The sequence below is a fragment of the Oryx dammah genome, unplaced genomic scaffold, assembly GCF_014754425.2.
Source record: "Oryx dammah isolate SB20612 unplaced genomic scaffold, SCBI_Odam_1.1 HiC_scaffold_15, whole genome shotgun sequence".
NCBI lineage: Eukaryota > Metazoa > Chordata > Mammalia > Artiodactyla > Bovidae > Oryx > Oryx dammah.
In genome coordinates this window covers 44777946-44797045 of record NW_024070199.1, presented here as the reverse complement: position 1 = coordinate 44797045, position 19100 = coordinate 44777946, and the positions used below count along the sequence as shown (strand labels likewise).

General features: G+C 59.8%; 1 protein-coding gene across 1 annotated transcript in view; it reads right to left on the bottom strand.

Annotated features, from left to right (window-relative positions):
• The window catches only part of TPCN2 (two pore segment channel 2), a 29039-nt gene extending 17304 nt beyond the window's left edge, over nucleotides 1-11735 (bottom strand). The window contains exons 1-7 of the mRNA XM_040255269.1: nucleotides 11588-11735; nucleotides 7492-7556; nucleotides 6701-6777; nucleotides 6149-6326; nucleotides 4870-4986; nucleotides 1565-1671; nucleotides 670-742 (exon numbers count right to left, since the gene is read on the bottom strand). Coding sequence (XP_040111203.1) covers nucleotides 670-742; nucleotides 1565-1671; nucleotides 4870-4986; nucleotides 6149-6326; nucleotides 6701-6777; nucleotides 7492-7556; nucleotides 11588-11699 — 729 coding nt within the window. The 5' untranslated portion in view covers nucleotides 11700-11735. The remainder of the gene's footprint in view (nucleotides 1-669; nucleotides 743-1564; nucleotides 1672-4869; nucleotides 4987-6148; nucleotides 6327-6700; nucleotides 6778-7491; nucleotides 7557-11587) is intronic.
• Nucleotides 11736-19100: the final 7365 nt, after the last annotated feature.

Genomic DNA, 19100 nt, shown 5'->3' with positions numbered 1-19100 from the left:
CCCCATGCATGCACACGCAGAGATAGAAACACACACACAGACATACAGAGTTACACATACACATACACACAAGACACCCCCATGAATGCACACACAGAGATAAAAAAACACACACACAGCATACACACAGTTACACAGACACACACACAGACACCCCCTTGTGTGTACACACACAGAAACACACACAGCACACACACAGAGTCAAACAGACATACACACAGACACCCCCATGCATGTACACACAGAGATAGAAACATACACACACACAGTTATGTAGACACACAAACACCCCCGTGCATGCACACGCAGAGATAAAACATACACACACACAGGGCACACAGTTACACAGACACACACACAGACACCCCCATGCATGTACACACACACAGCATGCACACAAGAGCTACACAGACACCTCCACGCAGCAAGAAGCTGCCGGGGGCTGAGAAGCAGTGAGAGGCTGAGAGGGGAGGGGTCCAGGCAGGAAGGGTCCCCTCTGGAGAAACAGGCAGGGGCTGAGAGGGGCTCCCTGATGGCTGGTCTGAGAGGCCTCCATCTAAGAGGGGTGCAGAGAAGGACAGTCAGTGAACAGCCAGTGGACTGACGGGGTGGCACTGTGGGTCGCCTGGCGGGGTGCTGCCTGGCGGAGCAGAGCAGAGAGCGCAGTACCTTCTCGCCGGTGAAGAGCAGCATCCCAAACACGGTGAAGAGACACAGGTGCACGGCCAGCAGCAGCCCGACGCTGGGGGCAGGGGAGCGGCACTCAGCGCCGGGCGGACGCGGTCCCGGCTCCGCTGACCGGGCCCAGCGGGGAGCTCCCTGCCCCGACCTAGCCACCCGCTCAGCTGCTCAGTGCACTCTGGCACAAGTGCAACCTTAGCAAACCTGTGCCAGGACAGACAGCTCCAAGGACCCCGGGACTCGCCGAGGAGAAAGGCCAGCGCCATCAACCTGGGCCAGCAGTGAGGGGTCAGCCACGTGAGTCACGGGGGTGGGGGTGCAGGGGGAGGGTGGGGGCCAGGGACAGAGGGAAGTGAGCAGTCACAGCCAAGGCAGGAAGCGTATGCAGGATGGAGCAGGGGGCAGGGGTCAAGCAAGGCTATTAAGAGGGCTGCCTCAGGTGCGAAACAGAGACCCCCAAATGCCTCCTGCCCACAAGCCCCCCTGGCCAGAGGAAGGGAGCCCCGGGCCCCCAGCAGGGAGCAGAAATCCCCACCCCACCCTGCCAGCCCACTTGACTCAGCGCCCACCTGACCCCAGCGCCCATCTGACCCCAGCGCCCACCTGACCCCAGTGCCCACCTGACCCCGGTGCCTACCTGAACCAGCTCCCATCTGATACTAGTGCCCACCTGGCCCCATGCCCACCTGACCCAGCGCCCACCTGATCCCAGCGCCCACCTGACCCAGCTCCCATCTGACCCCGGTGCCCACCTGGTCCCGGCGCCCACATGGCCCCATGCCCACCTGACTGAGCTCCCATCTGTCCCCAGTGCCCACCTGACCCCACGCCCACCTGACCCCACGGCCCACCTGGCCCAGCGCCCACCTGGCCCAGCGCCCACCTGGCCATCTCCGGCAGCGAGCGCCTGATGCACTTGAGTGTCTTCTTCATCATGGAGGAATTCTGCATCAGGAAGAAGGGGCGCAGCAGCCGGCGCACTCGCAGGGGCTGCAAGAGACCCACACCCGGGACCCTGAGCGCGGCCCCCACGATGGGCCCAGAGACCCAGCGCCCTGTAAGGACGGGCACGGCCCCGGCTGTCCCCAGGCTGCCCACTCGGCCGACCTTGACTTCCACGTCCCTCTGAGCACAGGTCGGAACCCAGGGCCCTCAGGCCCCCCGACGAGCCAGCACCGGGCCAGGGGGTGACCAGCCTGTCTCCCCAGCACCCCCTACCCCGCTCTCACAGAGGGCGGGCGCCCCTGGATCTGTCTGGGAAGCTGCTGTCCTGCCCTCTGGAGGCTATCCCAGGGCTCCTCAGTCTGCAGCCCCCAGCCCCTCCTATGCTCTGGGTCACAGCCTCCCACACAGACCAGACCGGCAGAAAGTGAGCAGGAACCCCACACCGCCACACTCACACACACACCCACAACTCCACGCTCACACACACCCCCACACCTCCACGCTCACACACACACTCTGGACCTCCATGCTCACACAAGCACACACACACACCCGCACCTCCATGCTCACACACACACACCCGCACCTCCACACTCATGCACACACACACCCGCACCTCCATGCTCACACACACACACCCTATACCTCCACACTCACGCTCACGCACACACAAACACACACCTCCACACTCACACACACACACTCTCATCTCCACGTTCACACACACCCGCACCTCCACGCTCACGCACACACACCCGCACCTCCACCTCCACGCTCACGCACGCACACCCGCACCTCCACCTCCACGTTCACGCACTCACACACCTGCACCTCCACACTCACGCACACGCACACCCGCACCTCCACGCTCACACACACACAAACACCCGCACCTCCATGCTGACGCATAGCTCCATGCTCACACACGTGTGCACACATACCCTATACCTCCACGCTCACACACACACACACCCCATACCTCCACGCTCACACCCACACACACACCTGCACCTCCACACTCACACATGCGCACACACCACCCCCACCCCTCCATGTGCTCACACACACCCGCACCTCCACGCTCACACAAACACACATCAACACACACCCCTTCCTCTCCCCCTCCTGTCACACCCGAGGACCCTCCTCTCTGTGCTCAGGACCCTGGCCCCTCAGAGGCCCCCCAGAGCTCTTACCCTGTCCCCACGTGCACACATGCCACGTGCTTCAATACCTTCCACTCACAACCAAAACACCACACTGCCCTTCGCTCATCTGTTCCAGCCAACCTGCCCTCCTGCCCGAGGGCACTGGACCGGCCCACAGTGACTGCCAAGCCTCTGAGCCCAAGATCACCTCCTGTGTTCCAGCCTGGCCGGCAGGCACCTCCCCCTGCCTGACACCTGGGTCACCCACTCTGTGCCCGACCACGTGCTGGACCCCGAGCCCCTCCTCCCCTCTCGCTGGCCTCACGGCCCAGGGAACTGGTCTGTCCTTACAGTGTTAAGGGTCCCTCCACATTCAATCTACAACCCAAGCTGTCAACTCCAGACATGTCCTAATGGGCATCTTCTTGTCTCACACACACAAGGCTGATGGCCTCCCCTCCCTGCCCAAGCCCTCCACGGCTGCCTGGAAGCCCAGGGCACCCTCCCCTCACCTCTGGCTGGCAGCCGCACTGGGCACCCTCACCCCCACCTCTGCTCAGCTGGTCGCCTGCCCCCTGCAGCTTGGGGGGATGGGGATGGGGATGGGGGTCACCCCCGGGGCCAACAGTACAGACCTCCCCACCCTGGCCACTGGCACAGCCCAGCACCGGCCCCACTGTGGCCCCCCAGGGGGGACTCGCCAGCCCCACCCCAAGCAAGGCAGTCAGCTGTCCTCAGCAGACAGGCAGGTGGGCAGGCATGGACTCTGCCCCCTGCCCCCCTACCTCTCCCAGGACCACCCCCGAGGACCGTGTTTCTGAACCACAGCTGTCTGTGAAGAGGACTGGGGGCCGGTAGGCAGGGCGCAGAGCTCCAGTTACCACGGTGGGCTTGGGAAGCTGCCGCCCAGAGGGACAGGGAGGTCTGTGTGGGCTCCCCCGAGGGACATCCAGGACAAACAACTGTCACAAAACTCCAGGAATAAAGAGGCAGGACTGCCACGGACTTGAGCCCCTCAGGAGTGAAGTTCCTTGTATACAGAGACCCAGGGATGTGGGGACGGGGCAGGGAGATTGCAAGTGTGAGTTCGGGTCCCCGGCCCCTCAGCACACAAGCCACGCGGTCCTCCCTGCTGGTTACACGGACAGTGTCTGTGCACAGTAAGGGCCCTCATGCCTCTCTCCTCCCTAATTTCACGGACGACCCTCACCCAGAATGTTCAGGGATACTTGATGGACACCATGGCCATCACTCAGAAATGGACCCGGTGGTGGCTGGGCTGGCCTCTGCCCCGTCTGGGGAGGGGGCGAGCCTTCTCCTTGGTGGGGAGGGGGCGGCAGCTCCTCAGGGAGGAGGGTGCTCATGCAGGAACATGGAGGAGGCACGGGGGTGGGGGCGGCTGCAGGGGGCACCACCCCCTGGCCCCCCAGCCCTGCTGTGAGCTGGGAACCCACCCCTAACACCCCTGACACCTGCATCGGCTGCCCCACTGGGCGGGAGGGCACCAGGAGGGGCAGGGGTGCCCCCCCGGCCTCTGTCCACGTGCCATTCCTGCTGGCAGCACCCAGGGTGTCCCCGCTCCCCGGCCTCCAGCACCCCCAGAACTAAGTCACCACCGCACCTCTTGGTAGCACCAGCACCCCCCCGAGGGCCAGGGCCTCTCTCCTGAGCTCCACAGCCCCAGGGCAGGGGCTTTCCCCTCTCGCTTTCTTACTCAAGCCCTGTCTGAGCCCGAACGGTAAATTCTTTCGAAAGCACCTCACGGGGCTTCTGTGTCCCCGACCGGTCCTCAAGGCTACAGACGCCCCCAAACCCACATCTGCAAGCTCGGATCTGTTGAATCACAGGGCGGTGCCTCTGGGTGTTCTGGGCAGACCGGACCCTGGAACTCGCCCCCAGGGCCTCACGCCTTCTCTGGGCCTGAAGGTGGGGACAAGGCTCCGGCCTGTGGGTGACTGACATGGGCTGGATGGTGCAGAGCTAGGCCAGAGGGACGCTGGGCCCCAGGGCTCTCCCCCATAACCCACACCGTTCATCTGCACCCTCACCCCCTCTAGAGCTCCCCACTCCCCCTTGGGGCCGCCTGACCACCCACCTCCTGGCAGACGAGACTCAGCGACACGATCCAGTCCAGAAGAGACACAACCAGCACCACGAGGTAGGCCAGCAGCCAGGGGTTCCTCCGGAACTGGGCCCACCCGATCAGGTAGCTCTGCAAGACAGACGGCGGCTGAGCGGGGGCAGCCGGTGAGAGGCCTGCGCCGTGTGGACACGGGGGTCGCTGGGCAGTCTTGAGGAGCCGCGTGGTCCCTGCATGACTCAGAGCAGGAAGCTGGGCGCCGGGTGGGCGGGAGGCCACGCGCCTCGCCCAGCCTCCTCGTGACTGCGGGCGCGGCACTGACCCGCTCCAGCCTGTCCGGTCAGCACTGAGGCCTGTGCGTGGGGACAGTTCCGGAAACACCAGGAACCAGCGAAGTGGCCCAGGGGCCGGCCTTGGGAACGTGGGTTTGTCATCTGGGTGGCCGTCGCCTAACTTTCGATCACTGACCCCCCCCAGAGGCCACCACTTGCAGATAAAACCCACACTCTCTCCCACCTTCCAAGACTTCCCCAACAGACCGGCCACTCAAAAAAGGCCAATGAAAACTCACTAGTTTCAGTTCCAGGTTAAAACCCCCAGACCTCCTAACCACATTATAGGCTAAAAAAGGAGAAATAAGACACTGCCCGGGGCTCTTGGTAACACACGCACTGAGGCTTACCCATGCCCCTTGGGGTCAGACCACAGAGGCTGAACTGCCCCCTAAAGGGACCGCAGGCAGGGTGCAGCTGGCTCAGCCCTGGACGTGCCCATGAGGGCTAGCGCAGTGGCGTCACCGCTGTTTATCAGAAGTGATGGGAAGCGTGGCCAGCAGCGGGGTCTAACCGCCGAGTCCCTGTGGCTCTGACGCCCTGACACAGCCCAGCTCGCGCCCCGCCCCGGCTTCTGGAAAGATCCGGGTCACGGAAGCCAGACTGGCACACTGGCAGGGCATCTGCCCGCCCCCCACGCCAGCCCCTCCACTCTGGGCCGGGGCAGTGAGGGCTGTGAAAAGCCCTCCTCCAGGGCCCGCTGTTCAGCAGGGGTCTCTCCCCAGGGTGGCACTGTAGACCCTCAGCCATGCCCTTCCCGGGTCCCGCGAGGCTGCGCAGCCCTCATGGCTCAACTGACCCCCATCAATGGTCTGGGAGGGGAGGGCCGTCCAAGAGGCAGGTCTGTGCCCTGCGGGTCGAAGTGCATGGTGGGGACAGACGGCTGGCTCTGGGAGGGGGAAGGATGAACCCGGGAAGCCACGGCAGAGCGGGAGGGCAAGGTGGGCGAGGTGGCCCCTCACCTTCACGGAGACATCGGCCACGAAGACCAGCATGCAGAGCGCCTCAACGCCCTCGGTCAGGCCGCAGGGCGGCTCCCAGGGGGCCGGGCGGTAGCGCACGTCCGAGGTGCGCGTGAGCGAGGAAGGGGTCTCAACGAAGGCCAAAGCCAGGATCAAGAAAATGGTGAAGCTCAGAATCCTGGAAAAGGAACCGAAACTGGTCAGAAGGCACAAACCAGCCACGCTCGGGGGCCCAAAGAGCAGCCCAGCAGGCGGGATGCCTGGAAAGCAGCAGGGCAGACGCCACGGGTCCAAAGGCCGGGGCCCACACTTCCTGCTCTGGGGCCACCCGTGTGTGGTCAGACCACACACATCGAGTCCAAACTCAGGTGCCACGGCTGGCCGGAAAATTCTGGAAAGGAGCCCTCACCAGAGAGGGGCCCTTTCTGCCTCTGCTCCAGTAAGGAGGGGAGACAGCAGCTCCTCGTCCACCCCAGGGAGGGGAGCCTGCCTGCCCCCCGAGACCCCCCCTGGCCCGGCCGCAGGAGCCCCGTGGGGCGCGTGCCCGCTCACCCCTGGCTGCTGCTGGAGTAGTATCGCCTGTACAGCCACAGAGACCGGGCGTCCATGCGGTGGTTGATGGAGCGATACTGGAAGTGGAGGTCACACGGGGCGGTGAGGGTCCCCTCGGGGCCGCACCGCACAGCCAGCCCATGCAGGGCAGCCCCTCACCCCACGACACGTCCACAGCGGGGACACGGCCCTGGGATCACAGAGTCCGCTCCACAGGGACTGGGGGCTCGTGGCCACCCAGCAGCGTCGCACCCTCCCAAGCGACAAGGTTTCCCGGCAGAGGGAGAATGCCTGAGGGCCAGACCCCGGGGCCAGACGGTGGACGGACCCGGCCTGCTGGATGCACAGTTGTGCACACAGCTAGGTCTGCCTGTGAGGCTCTCCTCACTTCTGTGCAAGATACCGACCCCACCTCGTCTCAGCTGGGTCACCCTCCAGGATGCCCCCAGCCTCATCCCGCACAGAGGGTACTGCCAGCTTCCACAGTCTATCTCCCTGATTAACCCGGGGTGTTGTCTGCAGGTGAAGGAAGGTCATGCCACCTCTGGGTACCTTTCAAAGAACCCAGAGCAGTACGGCACACGAAGGCTGGGGCAGATGGTGAACCGGCGAAATGAGTGGCCAGGGACCCGGAAGGGCACCTGGCGCACGTCTCCTAAGGAGGGCTGGAGGGGACCAAGCCTTAAATCCCAGTCAGCACGGGGGCGACGACCGTATGGCCCAGCAAACGCAGCCTGGCCCCAGCGTCCGCCCAGCCCCACGAGCCCCAGGGCAAGCACAGGCCCACCCACCTGGATGGCGTCTTCGATGAGGACCACAGCCTGGTCCAAGCACAGATCCCGCCTGGCTGCGGCGCCTGCGGGCAGAGGGGACACGGCGGGTGAGGAGTGGGATCTGGAGACGCTCGCCCAGCCCAGGACTCCTGGGGAAAGCAAGGTGAGGACCCGGCTGCGACCTTCCAGAGGCTCTGGAATGAGATGCCTGAGGCCTGCGGGGGTGGGGGGGGCGGGCAGGGTCTGAACGACAGGCTCCGGGCCCAGGACAGGAGCAGCCCCCACGGTGCCCATCGCCCCCTGTCCAATGGGGGTTCTTAACAGCCCCCCAAGGCGAGTGCAGGAGCCCCAGGGCCAGCGTGGCACACGGACTGTGTTCATGGTCGCCCTCCCCACCCCGTCCCACCGCGGGCCTCCGGGCAGCCTTTGTCAGGACACCGCGGCCCAGCTGCCTCAACTGTGAGATGGGGTGGTGCTCCGAGCCAGCCCTCTGCCAAACAAGGGCACGGGTCTCACACTGACACTTCACGTCTAGAAGCCCGAGGCGCTGCGTGACCTCCACCAGATATGGAGACCTAAGAAGGGCCTTCTGGGGTCATCGTGTCCCCCTAATTCTCCCCCACCCCAGCTCGTGTCATGGGCCCACAGGGCCAGGGGGCCACAGCCGAGTCACCCCAAGGGCAGGAGCCGAGGGAGCCTTCGCCAACCAGACAGGGGCCCTCGGAGGCCAGGGAAGATCGACTGCGAGGGGCCTTCGGGCAGGACGAGTCGGGCGGCTCCAACCGCAGCCCGGCACCCCAGGGCCCCCATCAGGGAGCTTTGGGCTGCGCACCTGGTCGGTCCCCTTGGCCGGGTGTGCCACCTGCCGCCTGGTGAGCACGGGCGCCACTCCGACTCTGCACGGGACCACTCCCTGACACAGGGGTATGAGGCAGGCGTGAGGAGCTGCAGCCCAGGGAGACAGGGAACCCGCCCGGAGAGGCCGTGGGGAGCGGGCAGGGTGCAGCCCAGGCACCCAGGACAGCAGAGCCGGCACGCAGCCCCCAGCGGATCGCGGGGCTTTGAGACCAGCTGAACTGACCAGTCACCACTCCTGCTGAAGACTCTACTCTCACGTCTGGTCTCTGGAGGTCAGCAGCTGCCAAAACCACCCTTCACGGGTACCGAGAGGAGACAGAGAGGCAGAGAGGTGCCCGGGAAAGGGGACGCCTGGGCAGAGCTCCAGACCACTGCCAACTCTGTCTGCCGTCCCCAGGGAGGCTGTGCCACTATCTTCCAGGCCCGTGCAGCGGGGTCCAGGGGCCAATGGGGGACATGGGGGACCATGGGCAGAGACAGGGGACGGGGCTGTGCCATCACCTGCTGTGTCACCGAGAACAAGCACCATGTCCGTCGGCACCTCGGGGTCCCCCCACGGACAACCTCCACGCTCAACCCCAGGGGCCCAGGAGTTCCCCCGGGCAGGCTCTGAGGGTGGCGACCGCTGCTTCCCCGGAAAGCCTCCCGGGCACACTGCGATCTGAGGGGACCCAAGGAGACAAGCTGCCTGCATAAGACGGGCAGCCAGAGGCCCCAGAGCTCGCTCCAGGACCCGGACTGGGGGCCGCTGAAGGGGCTCGCTCAACTCCGGCCACCCGGCCCTCGAAGCACCAGACCCCCAGGGCCCTCCCGCCCTGTCCCCCCCGCAGCAGCCTTCCACGTGCACCTCATAGCTTCCCCTGGGCCCCCCCACCCCAGGAGAGAGTCCACACTCTGCCCGCCTCCTCCCCTGCCACTTCCTCCAGCCTGTGCTCTCCTTGCCACTCACCCCGAACTTGGCTCCACCGAGGCCAAGCTCTCCAAAGCCTCCACGCCCTTGCCCAGGCCCCATCAGCCCTGCCAGGAGCACCATCCTGCAGCTTGGAGGTCTAGGAACTCATTCCCCCGGGGTGGGGTGTAGGGGGTGGGCAATCACCTGTCCACACCCCCGTCTCCCCACTGGGCACACTAGGGTAAGATGTCAGAGCACAGAGGACAAGAGGGTTCAAACACTGTGCCCGTCAGCCCTGCACTGGTCCCCCTGCCCCAGGCCTCCCCTTTCCAACATCCCAGAATAAATCCCCTCCCCCGCTGGCTCCAGCTCCCCTCACCCCCTGGCTGGGCCTGTGTGACCCTGGGCGAGTCCCCTCACCTCGCTGTGCCTCAGTTCCTGCAGGCCCTACACAACAGGACTGATGTGCAGGCCGAATGGGTTACTGTAGCTAATGCGCGACGGATAGTAAGCCCTTCATCAACACTTACTATCAGTATTCTTCTCACAGCCCCTTCTAGAGCACAGCAATCCCTTGTCCTCTGACTTTTCCATAACCAGTAAGAGGGTCATTCCCTGACCAGGAAGGGGAAGAGAAAACGACTATCCCCACCCTGAAGTCGTGGTCCATGAGGAGGGGCTGCCTCGGGACCTGACCACAGGGGCCCACTGGGGCCCGAGGGGCACCCAGCAGCAGCCTTCCCCCACCGTTGTTCCTAGGACAGTCTGGCTGTAGGCCAGACAGACCCTGAGTTCAGGGTCCTATCCAGCAGCCCTGCATGGGAGCTGGGGGTAGGGAAATCCAGAACACAGGGTGTCTTGTCTGTGTTCGCAGAAGCCCTCACCAAGGCCACAGGGTCGGGACAAAGAGCCCTCCCCAGAGTCCCCCCCGCACCAGCCACACTGCCTGCCTCAGTTCTTGTCTCTGCAGTGAGGGTCTCATCTGCCTGGCCGTGCATTCTCCCGGGGCTGGACCTGCAATGATCACAGTTCTCTGCTCAGAACAGCTATCGGCACCAGTGAACACCAGCTCTGCCACCTGGCTGGGCACCTAGACGCTCCCTGAATCCTCACCAGGGCCCCCTTCAGGGCACCCCTAGTGACCACCTCCGTTTTACCGAGACTCAGAAAGGTTGGCATCATCGATTCAATGGACGTGAGTTTGAGCCAACTCCAGGAAGATGGTGAAGGACAGGGAAGCCTGGCATGCTGCAGTCCATGGCGTCGGAAAGAGCCAGACACGACTGAACGACTGAACAACCACAGAAAGGTTAGACCTGCCAAGGTCACACAGCCGAGCAGTGGCAGCACCAGAAAGGCACCCGGACCTCCAGACACAAAGTCTGCTCCCCCTGAACACCACCATATCCTATGTCCCTTTTCCGGGGCCCTGGGAGGCCTGGCACAGGCTGGATGGAGAACTGTCCTGGGACAGGCTCTGAGATGGGCAGGTGGGCATGTTTCCTATCTCCGGTCAGGCACCCACCCCAACAGTCAGGCACACAGCACAGACCCCTGGCAAGCAGGAGCCCAGATGGCCCCTTAAGGAGCACCCCGTGCGGGGCAGCAGAAGCTGCGACAGGCCCCAGGGCTGTGAGCTTGCACCAGTTGCGAACATTCTCGGGGTCTCAGCTTCCCCCTCCGTAAAAGGAGGCTGAGGCCCTTCCCTCCCAAATCCAGCACCCAATGCCCCTGGGATCTGACAGGGACAGAAGGCCTCCACCCTCCCAGGCCTCCCCAGGAATGAGCAGTCTTTCTGCGGATAAACAGGAAGGGCAGGCCAGAGCTGCAGAGGGCAAAGGCAGGAAGCCGCCCCGGTTTGGGAAGGCTCACAATTCACTCCCAGCTGGATTTCACCTCGGCCACTTCCTGGCTGTGTGACCTTGGGTAGGGGAACGCCCCTCTCTGTGCCTCACTTTCCCCGATAAGAACTGGAGAAAATGGAAGTACGTCCTCCTAGGAGTCACCAAGGCGATCCACGGAAAGTACGAGGCCCCGAGCCTACGGAGGGGACTTGGGGGTGGGGCGGGACGGAGGGGACTGGGGGGTGGGCGGGGGGACGGGGCTGGCTGCTCCCCGGCTGAGCGAGGCCTCTCTGTCCAGCCGGTCGGTGGAGCAGGGCGAGACCACCACTCCCCCCAGCGACCCCGCGCCCCCAGCTCCATGCCCAGGCCGGGATCGGGGTCCGCAGGGCGCAGCCGCCCAGCCCTCCGCAAGGCCCGATCGGACCCCGGCCGGGGGAGGCGGGGCGCGCATGCAGCGACAGCAGGGGCGCGACTCGGGCCGCCCCCGCGCGGCCCGGCCCCTCCCCAGGCCGCGGCTCACCAGCGCTCTCTTGGACGCTGCTGCAAGCGGGTACGCCCCTTGGGCAGTCGCGGCCGCTGCCGCCGCGGGGCCGGCTCAGAAGCGGTTCCGATTCTTCCCGGGTGTCCGCCATAGGGTCTCCGCCTGCCACCCGGACCGCGCAGAGGCGCTAAACGGGAGCTCTACTGCGCAGGCGCAGTGCCCTGCCCCGGGGTTCGGGCGGAGGCGGGGACAGCTCTGATGAAGGGGGGCCCCTTCCCACCAGCCAGTAAGGATAGAGAGCTTGCTCGTGGAGGCGAGACTTACCCGACCACACGCCCCTGGTGGGCGGGGCTCAACTTCCTGGTGGGAGGGGCTATAAAGGCCTAGAGGCAGGGAAAAGCGCGTTCTTAACGGGTGGTCCAGCCCGCTCAGTCCGCCCCACGTGGGCACAGGTTAGGAATGCTCATTCTTGGGCCGGCTCGACCCGCCTTCATTGGAAGGATTGATGCTGAAGCTGAAACTGCAATACTTTGACCACCTGATGCCAAGAACTGACTCATTGGAAAAAACCCTGATGCTGGGGAAGATCGAAGGTGGTAGGAGAAGGGGAGGACAGAGGATGAGATGGTTGGATGGCATCACCAACTCAACAGACATAAGTTTGAGTAGGCTCTGGGAGTTGGTGATGGGCAGGGAAGCCTGGCGTGCTGCAGTCCATGGGGTTGCAAAGAGCCAGACACAACTGAATGATATCTGATTAGATCCTTAATTACATCAGCAAAATCTCTTTTGCCATCTAACCCACCACAACCACAAGCATAATGGAGAGGGAGAGGTCATGGGACCCAGAATTCTGCCTCCCACAGAGTTCTGAAAGATCAATAAGAAAAAGATTAAATTCCCCATAGGCGGTGGTGCTCAGTCGTTAAGTCATGTCTGATGCTTTGTGACCCCATGGACTGCAGCACACCAGTCTTCCCTGTCCTTCATTAGCTAGAGTTTGCTCAAATTCCTGTCCATTGAAGTTGGTGATGCCATCCAACCATCTCATCTTCTGTCCCCCACTTTTCCTGCCCTCGATCTTTCCCAGCATCATGGTCATGGGAAAGGGGCAAAGGATAAGAACGAGAAGCTCACAAAAGAAGAAATATGAATAATGAATGCTTGAAGCAAAGCTCCACCTCATTAAAATAAAGATACACAAATTGCAATAACAATGAAATCAGTGAGCCCAACACTTGGCAAATATTTAAAAGATGATACAGCCCTGGAGGGCAAGACTGTGGTTATCCCAGGATGGTAGAGAAAAATCGCAGGATGTGTTTGTGGGTTTGGTTTGGGGTTGTTTTTTTTTTTAATCAGTTTGTATCTTCAAACCTGGGAAAAAGTAAGATATTTTTATTCTGAAAAAGCAAATAATAGATGCACACAGCTCTGAGCTTCCCTCTTGGCTCAGACAGTAAAGAATCTGCCTCTAGTGCAGGAGACCCGGGTTTGTTCCCTGGGTCAGGAAGATCCCCTGGAGAAGGGAATGGTAACCCACTCCAGTGTTCTTGCCTGGAGAATCCCATGGACAGAGGAGTCTGGGGGCTACACACCATGGAGTCACAAAGAGTCGAACACAACTAAGCAGCTAACACTTTGCAAACATGGCCCAAGCCCCAAGGACTCGTCTTTATTGCAATTAAAGAATTCCTCTGATGTTTATACAAACTCACGAGGCCAGAATGGAATGCAGTGCTAAGTAAGCGTTTACGTGGACTTTTTGGTTCAAGAAAGGCTGGTCTGGGTGCTGAACACAGGGTTAACAGAAGGAGTTCTAGCAAAAGAGAAAATAGGAACAAGGCTTCTGAGATGCCAATGTATGTCCTTGGTACAACCAAACTGCCCCTGGGGCGCAGACAGATGGCCTCTGGGCCATGTCCATTACTAGCTTTCAGTTAGTCGGTCAGCCTTATGCTTCGAGGTGACTGTGGGGAGAGTAAAGCCCAGGAGGGTCCTCTGGGTAGGCTGCTGGTCGTGCCACATGTGGACCTCCTGGGAGGGGCAGGGTCAAGGCAGCAGTGCTGGCCTGGGAATGAAAACAGAGAGACCCCAGCCTGGTCTCGATGTGACTACTTCAGGCAAGTCATGGCCCTTCTGGGTGCCTCAGTTTCCTCTTCTATGAAATAGGATCAAAACAAAACCAAGACAGCTGTGATGCTTTGCACTGGCCCTCAGGAGTCCCTGGGCACTCACAGCTCCCTGCCTCCCCATCCGCCAAAGGCAATGTAACCTTGGCTGAAGTCCAGCCCTTGGGTGAGCTGCCTCCTCCAAGTCCAGCCACTCTGTGAGGTTGACCAGGAGCAGTCACTCAGCCAGTCCTGCCCAGCACGTGAGCTGAGCACCTACTGTGCCGCAGACATCAAGCTGGGTGCTAGGGTGCAGCAGTGAACAAAAGAGCTGCTTGGGACGCTGACACTGAGTGCTGCTCCTGCTGCTGGACTATCCGAGGGCATGCCACACACCCCCTCTGTCTGGCTCCCCAGCTATAAAGTGGGGAGAGACTTACAGCAGTCTCACGTGGCTGTTAGACTTCCCTGTGGCTCAGACGGTAAAGAATTCGCCTCCAATGCAGGAGACCGGAATTCAATCCCTGTGTCGGGAAGATCCCCTGTAGAAAAAAATGGCAACCCACTCCGGTATTCTTGCCTGGAGAATCCCATGGACAGAGGAGCCTGGCGGGACACAGTCATTGGGACCACAAAGAGTTGGACACAACTGGGCAACTCTCATACACACATGAGAAGGTTCAAGCAAGGTGATGTATGTCAGGCACTGGACAAAGTGGGGCGCTCAGTGACGAGGGCCAGCCAGCCCTCTGAGCTCCCTGTCTCTCTGTCCAATGGAGGGGGCCGACAGAAAAGGAAAAAAGGGTGCTGTGATGGCATTCCCCAAGCTTGCAGGGAGGGAGGCAGACTCAGAGGGCTCTCTCATACACCCTGCAAAAGGCCATGGGATGGGGAAACTGAGGCCCGAGGTGACAAACCTCACCAGGGTCTCCTGCTGTCTGTGGATGAAGTTGTAGGAGGTCACCAGGCTTCTTACCAGCTCTGTCCGTGGGTACTTCTGGTGCCCCAGCCTGGGAAGCAAGCCTGCAGGAGACCCAGGGTGTCAGCTGACACCTCTGTCCCCATTTCCCTCTCTCCTTCCTCTTCCTGCCGTGGACCTGCCGGCCCTCATCCTCAGCCTGATGCTGAGCAGGGCCCTGAGGGTCTCCTGTGCACAAACATCCCAATTTCATGCGCTGCTTATGGGCTTTCCTGATGGCTCAGATGTGAAGAATCTGCCTGCAATGCAGAAGACACAAGTTTGATTCTTGGGTCAAGAAGATTCCCCTGGAGAAGGAAATGGCAACCCACTCCAGTATTCTTGCCTGGGAAATCCCAAAAGGCTCCTCAGTCCATGGGGTCACAGAGTCAGGCACAATTTAATGACTAAGCAACAACTAAACAACAACAAGCAATAAATATCCCAGTTTCATATGCTGCTTATATGTTTCCTAAGACACATTCAATGAAATATGTATAATGGCTATCTACAGCTGCGTAACAAATAACCCCAAAATGTCACATTTTAAAACCACGTCTGTTGTCTCCCAGCTTTTCCAAGACTGGAATCTGAAGGCAGCTTGGCTGGATGCCTCCCTGCATCTCTTGCAGGCTGTGATCAAGGTGCAGCAAAGGCTGCAGACATTTGCAGGGGCCTGGCTCACTCAGTGGCTATAGGCTGAGTTCAGTTCCTCAAGGGCTGGTGGACAAGAGTCTCAGTTCCCTGGCTGATGGCTTCTCCATAGGGTTGCCAATGACAGGGCAGCTGGCTTCATCAGGACAAGAAAGTGAGAAAAGTCAGAGAGGACTCACACGATGGAAATCATCATCCTCCAGAACCTAGTCTCAGAAGCAACACCCATCACTCCTACTGTGTTTTGTGGGTTAGAACGAGTCACCAGATCCAGCCCACTTGAGTCCAGGAGTGCAGGACCCACTCAGGATGGAATGCAGACCGGAGAGTTAGGCTGCCCAAGAGGACAGGCCACATCAGACCAGGCCTGGGGCAGGGCCAAGGTGACCCTCCAAAGCCACAGAGCAGCAGCTTCTCCCCTGCAAACAAGGCCAACCCAGAGGAAGCCACAGGCAGTCACAGAATCCCTGGTTTGCAACAGACAAGAAAGTGCCTCCTTGTCATAAACTCCGTTTCCTGCCCTGCCCCTAGGCAAGAAAACAGACGCGAGAGTCAACAGGGGCCAGTGTCCTCCTGTCTCCAGCCACCCGCCCCCCACACACACACATGCCATGAATGAATGAGGAATCCACCCACCCTCCAAAGCTGCCTTTCCAGTGTGGCTCTTGTCGTCTGCGTCCCTTGGAACCTGCAGTGGAAGAAGGCATCCTCTTGGTGGGGACGGCGACTTTGGGTCAGCCCAGGCATCCTTCATGCCATATCCGGGCCACTGTTAGAGGCTCACACTGTCAACAGAGAACTTTCTTTCCCACAGGTCACACCAAACTTGGTTTGAATGACAGAAATGCCCCCTCGGCTTGCAGCCATGTTATTTTGGGCAACAAGTTCTGTGTCTCATTCCCACATTGTTTTACAGAGAAATAATGGAACCTCTGCCCTAATGAAGCTGAAGCTCCAATACTTTGGCAGCCTGATGCGAAGAGCTGACTCATGGGAAAAGACCTTGATGCTGGGAAAGACTGAGGGCAGGAGGAGAAGGGGACGACAGAGGATGAGACGGTTGGATGGCATCACTGACTCAGTGGACATGAGTTTGAGCAAACTCCGGGAGATAGTGAAGGACAGGGAAGCCTGGTGTGCTGCAGTCCATGGGGTCACAAAGAATCAGACACAACTCAGAGACTGAACAGAAACAAGAAATGGAGCTGCCCCGGGGAGGCCGCCAGGACACGGAGGAGACCCGAGAGGGGCCCAGACACCCTCCCAGCTTGGGGCTATGACCGGCGCCCTGGGCCTGCTCCTGACACTGCTTGGCCACATCCATTTCCTTCCTGGGTACTCCAGACCAATGCTCACCATGGGGCTGGGTCTCTCCTGTCAGCTGCAGGAGCGGCAAGCAGACACCCATGGTTTGTGCACGCGTGTGTATGTGTGCTCAGCCACTTGATCGTGTCCCACTCTACGACGCCATGCACTATAGCCCACCAGGCTCCTCTGTCCATGGTTTATGTGCCCATAAAGCCAGTGTAGCTTCATGGTTTAATTCATTCCGTCACTCATTCATCCATGCATCTATTGAGTGCCTTCTGCATGCCAGGAATTGTTCCTGTTGATTGAATAAGACAAAAGCTGCTCTTCAGAAGAGTTTCAAATGATTTCTAAAAGCACACAGAAAGGGCTTCCCTGGTGGTTCAGTGGTTAAGACTCAGAACTTCCAAAGCAAGGGACACGGGTTCAATCCCTGTTCAGGAAACTAAGATCCCATATGCAAGTAAGGCAACACCCCAAACAAAAAAGCAAGTAGGAAAACATTTAAATCACCCATCTTCAAAGGGAAAATCATTCAGCTCTGAATTCACATCCTTGTCCACAACCACCGTCCTGAGCTCAAGTACCCCCAACCCCTTGCCAAGCCTCAGTCTTTATTTCCATAAAATGGAGGCAACGAGAGTGGCCACTCCCATTTGCAGAGACAAAGAACATTCAAAGGGACCTCAGACCCCGTCCCTGCTCCTCCCCTGCCTCCCTCCTCCACCACCTCTGGGAGAAACGTAACTCAATGTTTTAAGATCACAAAGAATTTCGAGGCCCTTGTCATATTTCATTCCTGAAATGACCACCAAGATTAGCAAAGCAATGATCCTACCTTTGCACTTCAGGAAACTGAGGCTCAGAGAGGTTGCATGCTTTGTCTACAGCCACACAGTGAGTGAGGGGCTCAGTGGACATCGAGCCTGCCTGAGCCTGGGAAGAGAGTATGTCAGCTGAGCATGGGGCCAAGAGCCGGGGCATTGGTGAGCAAGACATCATGTGTGCCCTGGGGACCAGCCCCTGGGAAAACCATCTGCTTCCCAGGCTGGGCAGAGACTGCACTGGCTATTTTGAGTTCTCCCACACAAACAGCAGGAATCTGGGGAGACCCGGGTCGTTGGTCGCGCTGGGAACCGAGAGGCTTGGGGTGGCGGCCAAGGGAAGGATTGTGGGTGATGAGGGTCAGCAGGGCAGGGGCAGGAGGGCAGAGCCCAGAAGCCTTTGCGGTTGGGGTACATGCTGGAGAGAAGGCCCGTTGGGAGCCTGAATGAGAGCCTGGGAGACAGGGGGCTGTGTCAGGCTGGGAGGAATCCGAGGCCTTTCCAGGGCAGGCAAGCATACCCAGGTCCCCCTGGGCTGGGAGCCCAAGACAGAGTTTGGGCGGTGGGTTGGAACGATGATGCTTTTGAACTGTGGTGTTGGAGAAGACTCTTGAGAGTCCCTTGGACTGCAAGGAGATCCAACCAGTCTATCCTAAAGGAAATCAGTCCTGAATATTCATTGGAAGGACTGATGCTGACGCTGAAACTCCAATACTTTGGCCACTTGATGGGAAGAACTGACTCATTGGAAAAGACCCTGATGCTGGGAAAGATTGAAGGCAGGAGGAGAAGGGGGCGACAGAGGATGAGATGGCTGGATGGCATCACCAACTTGATGGGTTTGAGTAGGCTCTGGGAGTTGGTGAGCATGTTGCGTTCTTAGCCGTGCAGTTGCGTCTGACTCTTTTGGATCACGTGGACTGTAGCCCGCCAGGCTTCTCTGTCCACGGGATTTTCCAGGCAAGAGCACTGGCGTGGGTTGCCATTCCTTCCTCCAGGGGATCTTCTTGACCCAGGGATCAAACCCAGGTCCCCTTCGTCTCCTGCGCTGGCGAGCATATTCTTTACCACTGCCCCACCTGGGAAGCCCCCGCAAGGGCATATTATTTAGCCATAAAAAAGAACGAGGTGCTGACTCCTGATGATAATTATGCTAAGTGGAAGAATCAGATGCATAAGACCTTGTATTGTAGGATTCCATTCATGTGAGATGTCCAAGAGAGGCAAACCCACAGAGATGAGACAGGCAGGTTGGTGATTGCCAGGGCCTGGGGCAAGGGAGAATGGAGAGTGACTGCTGATGGATAGGAGGTTTCTCTTGTGGGTGATGAGAGTGTTCTGAAATTGTGGTTGCACAGCTTTGTGGACATACTAAAAACCACTGAATTGTATACTTAAAGGGGTGAGTTTTATGGGGTGTGTGTGTGTGTGGTCAGTCGTGTCTGACTCTTTTCAACCCCATGAACTGTACTCTGCCAGGCTCCTCTGTACATGGTGTTTTTATGGTAAGAAAATTCATTGAATCTGAATTCTGGGGACTTCCATGGTGGACCAGTGACTAAGACTCTATGCTCTTAGGGGTTCCATGCCTGGTCAGGGAACTAGTTTGCATGTCACAGCTAAAAGATTCTGCGTGCCACCACGATGACTGAAGATCCCACACACCTACACTAAGGCCCGGCTCAACTCAATAAATC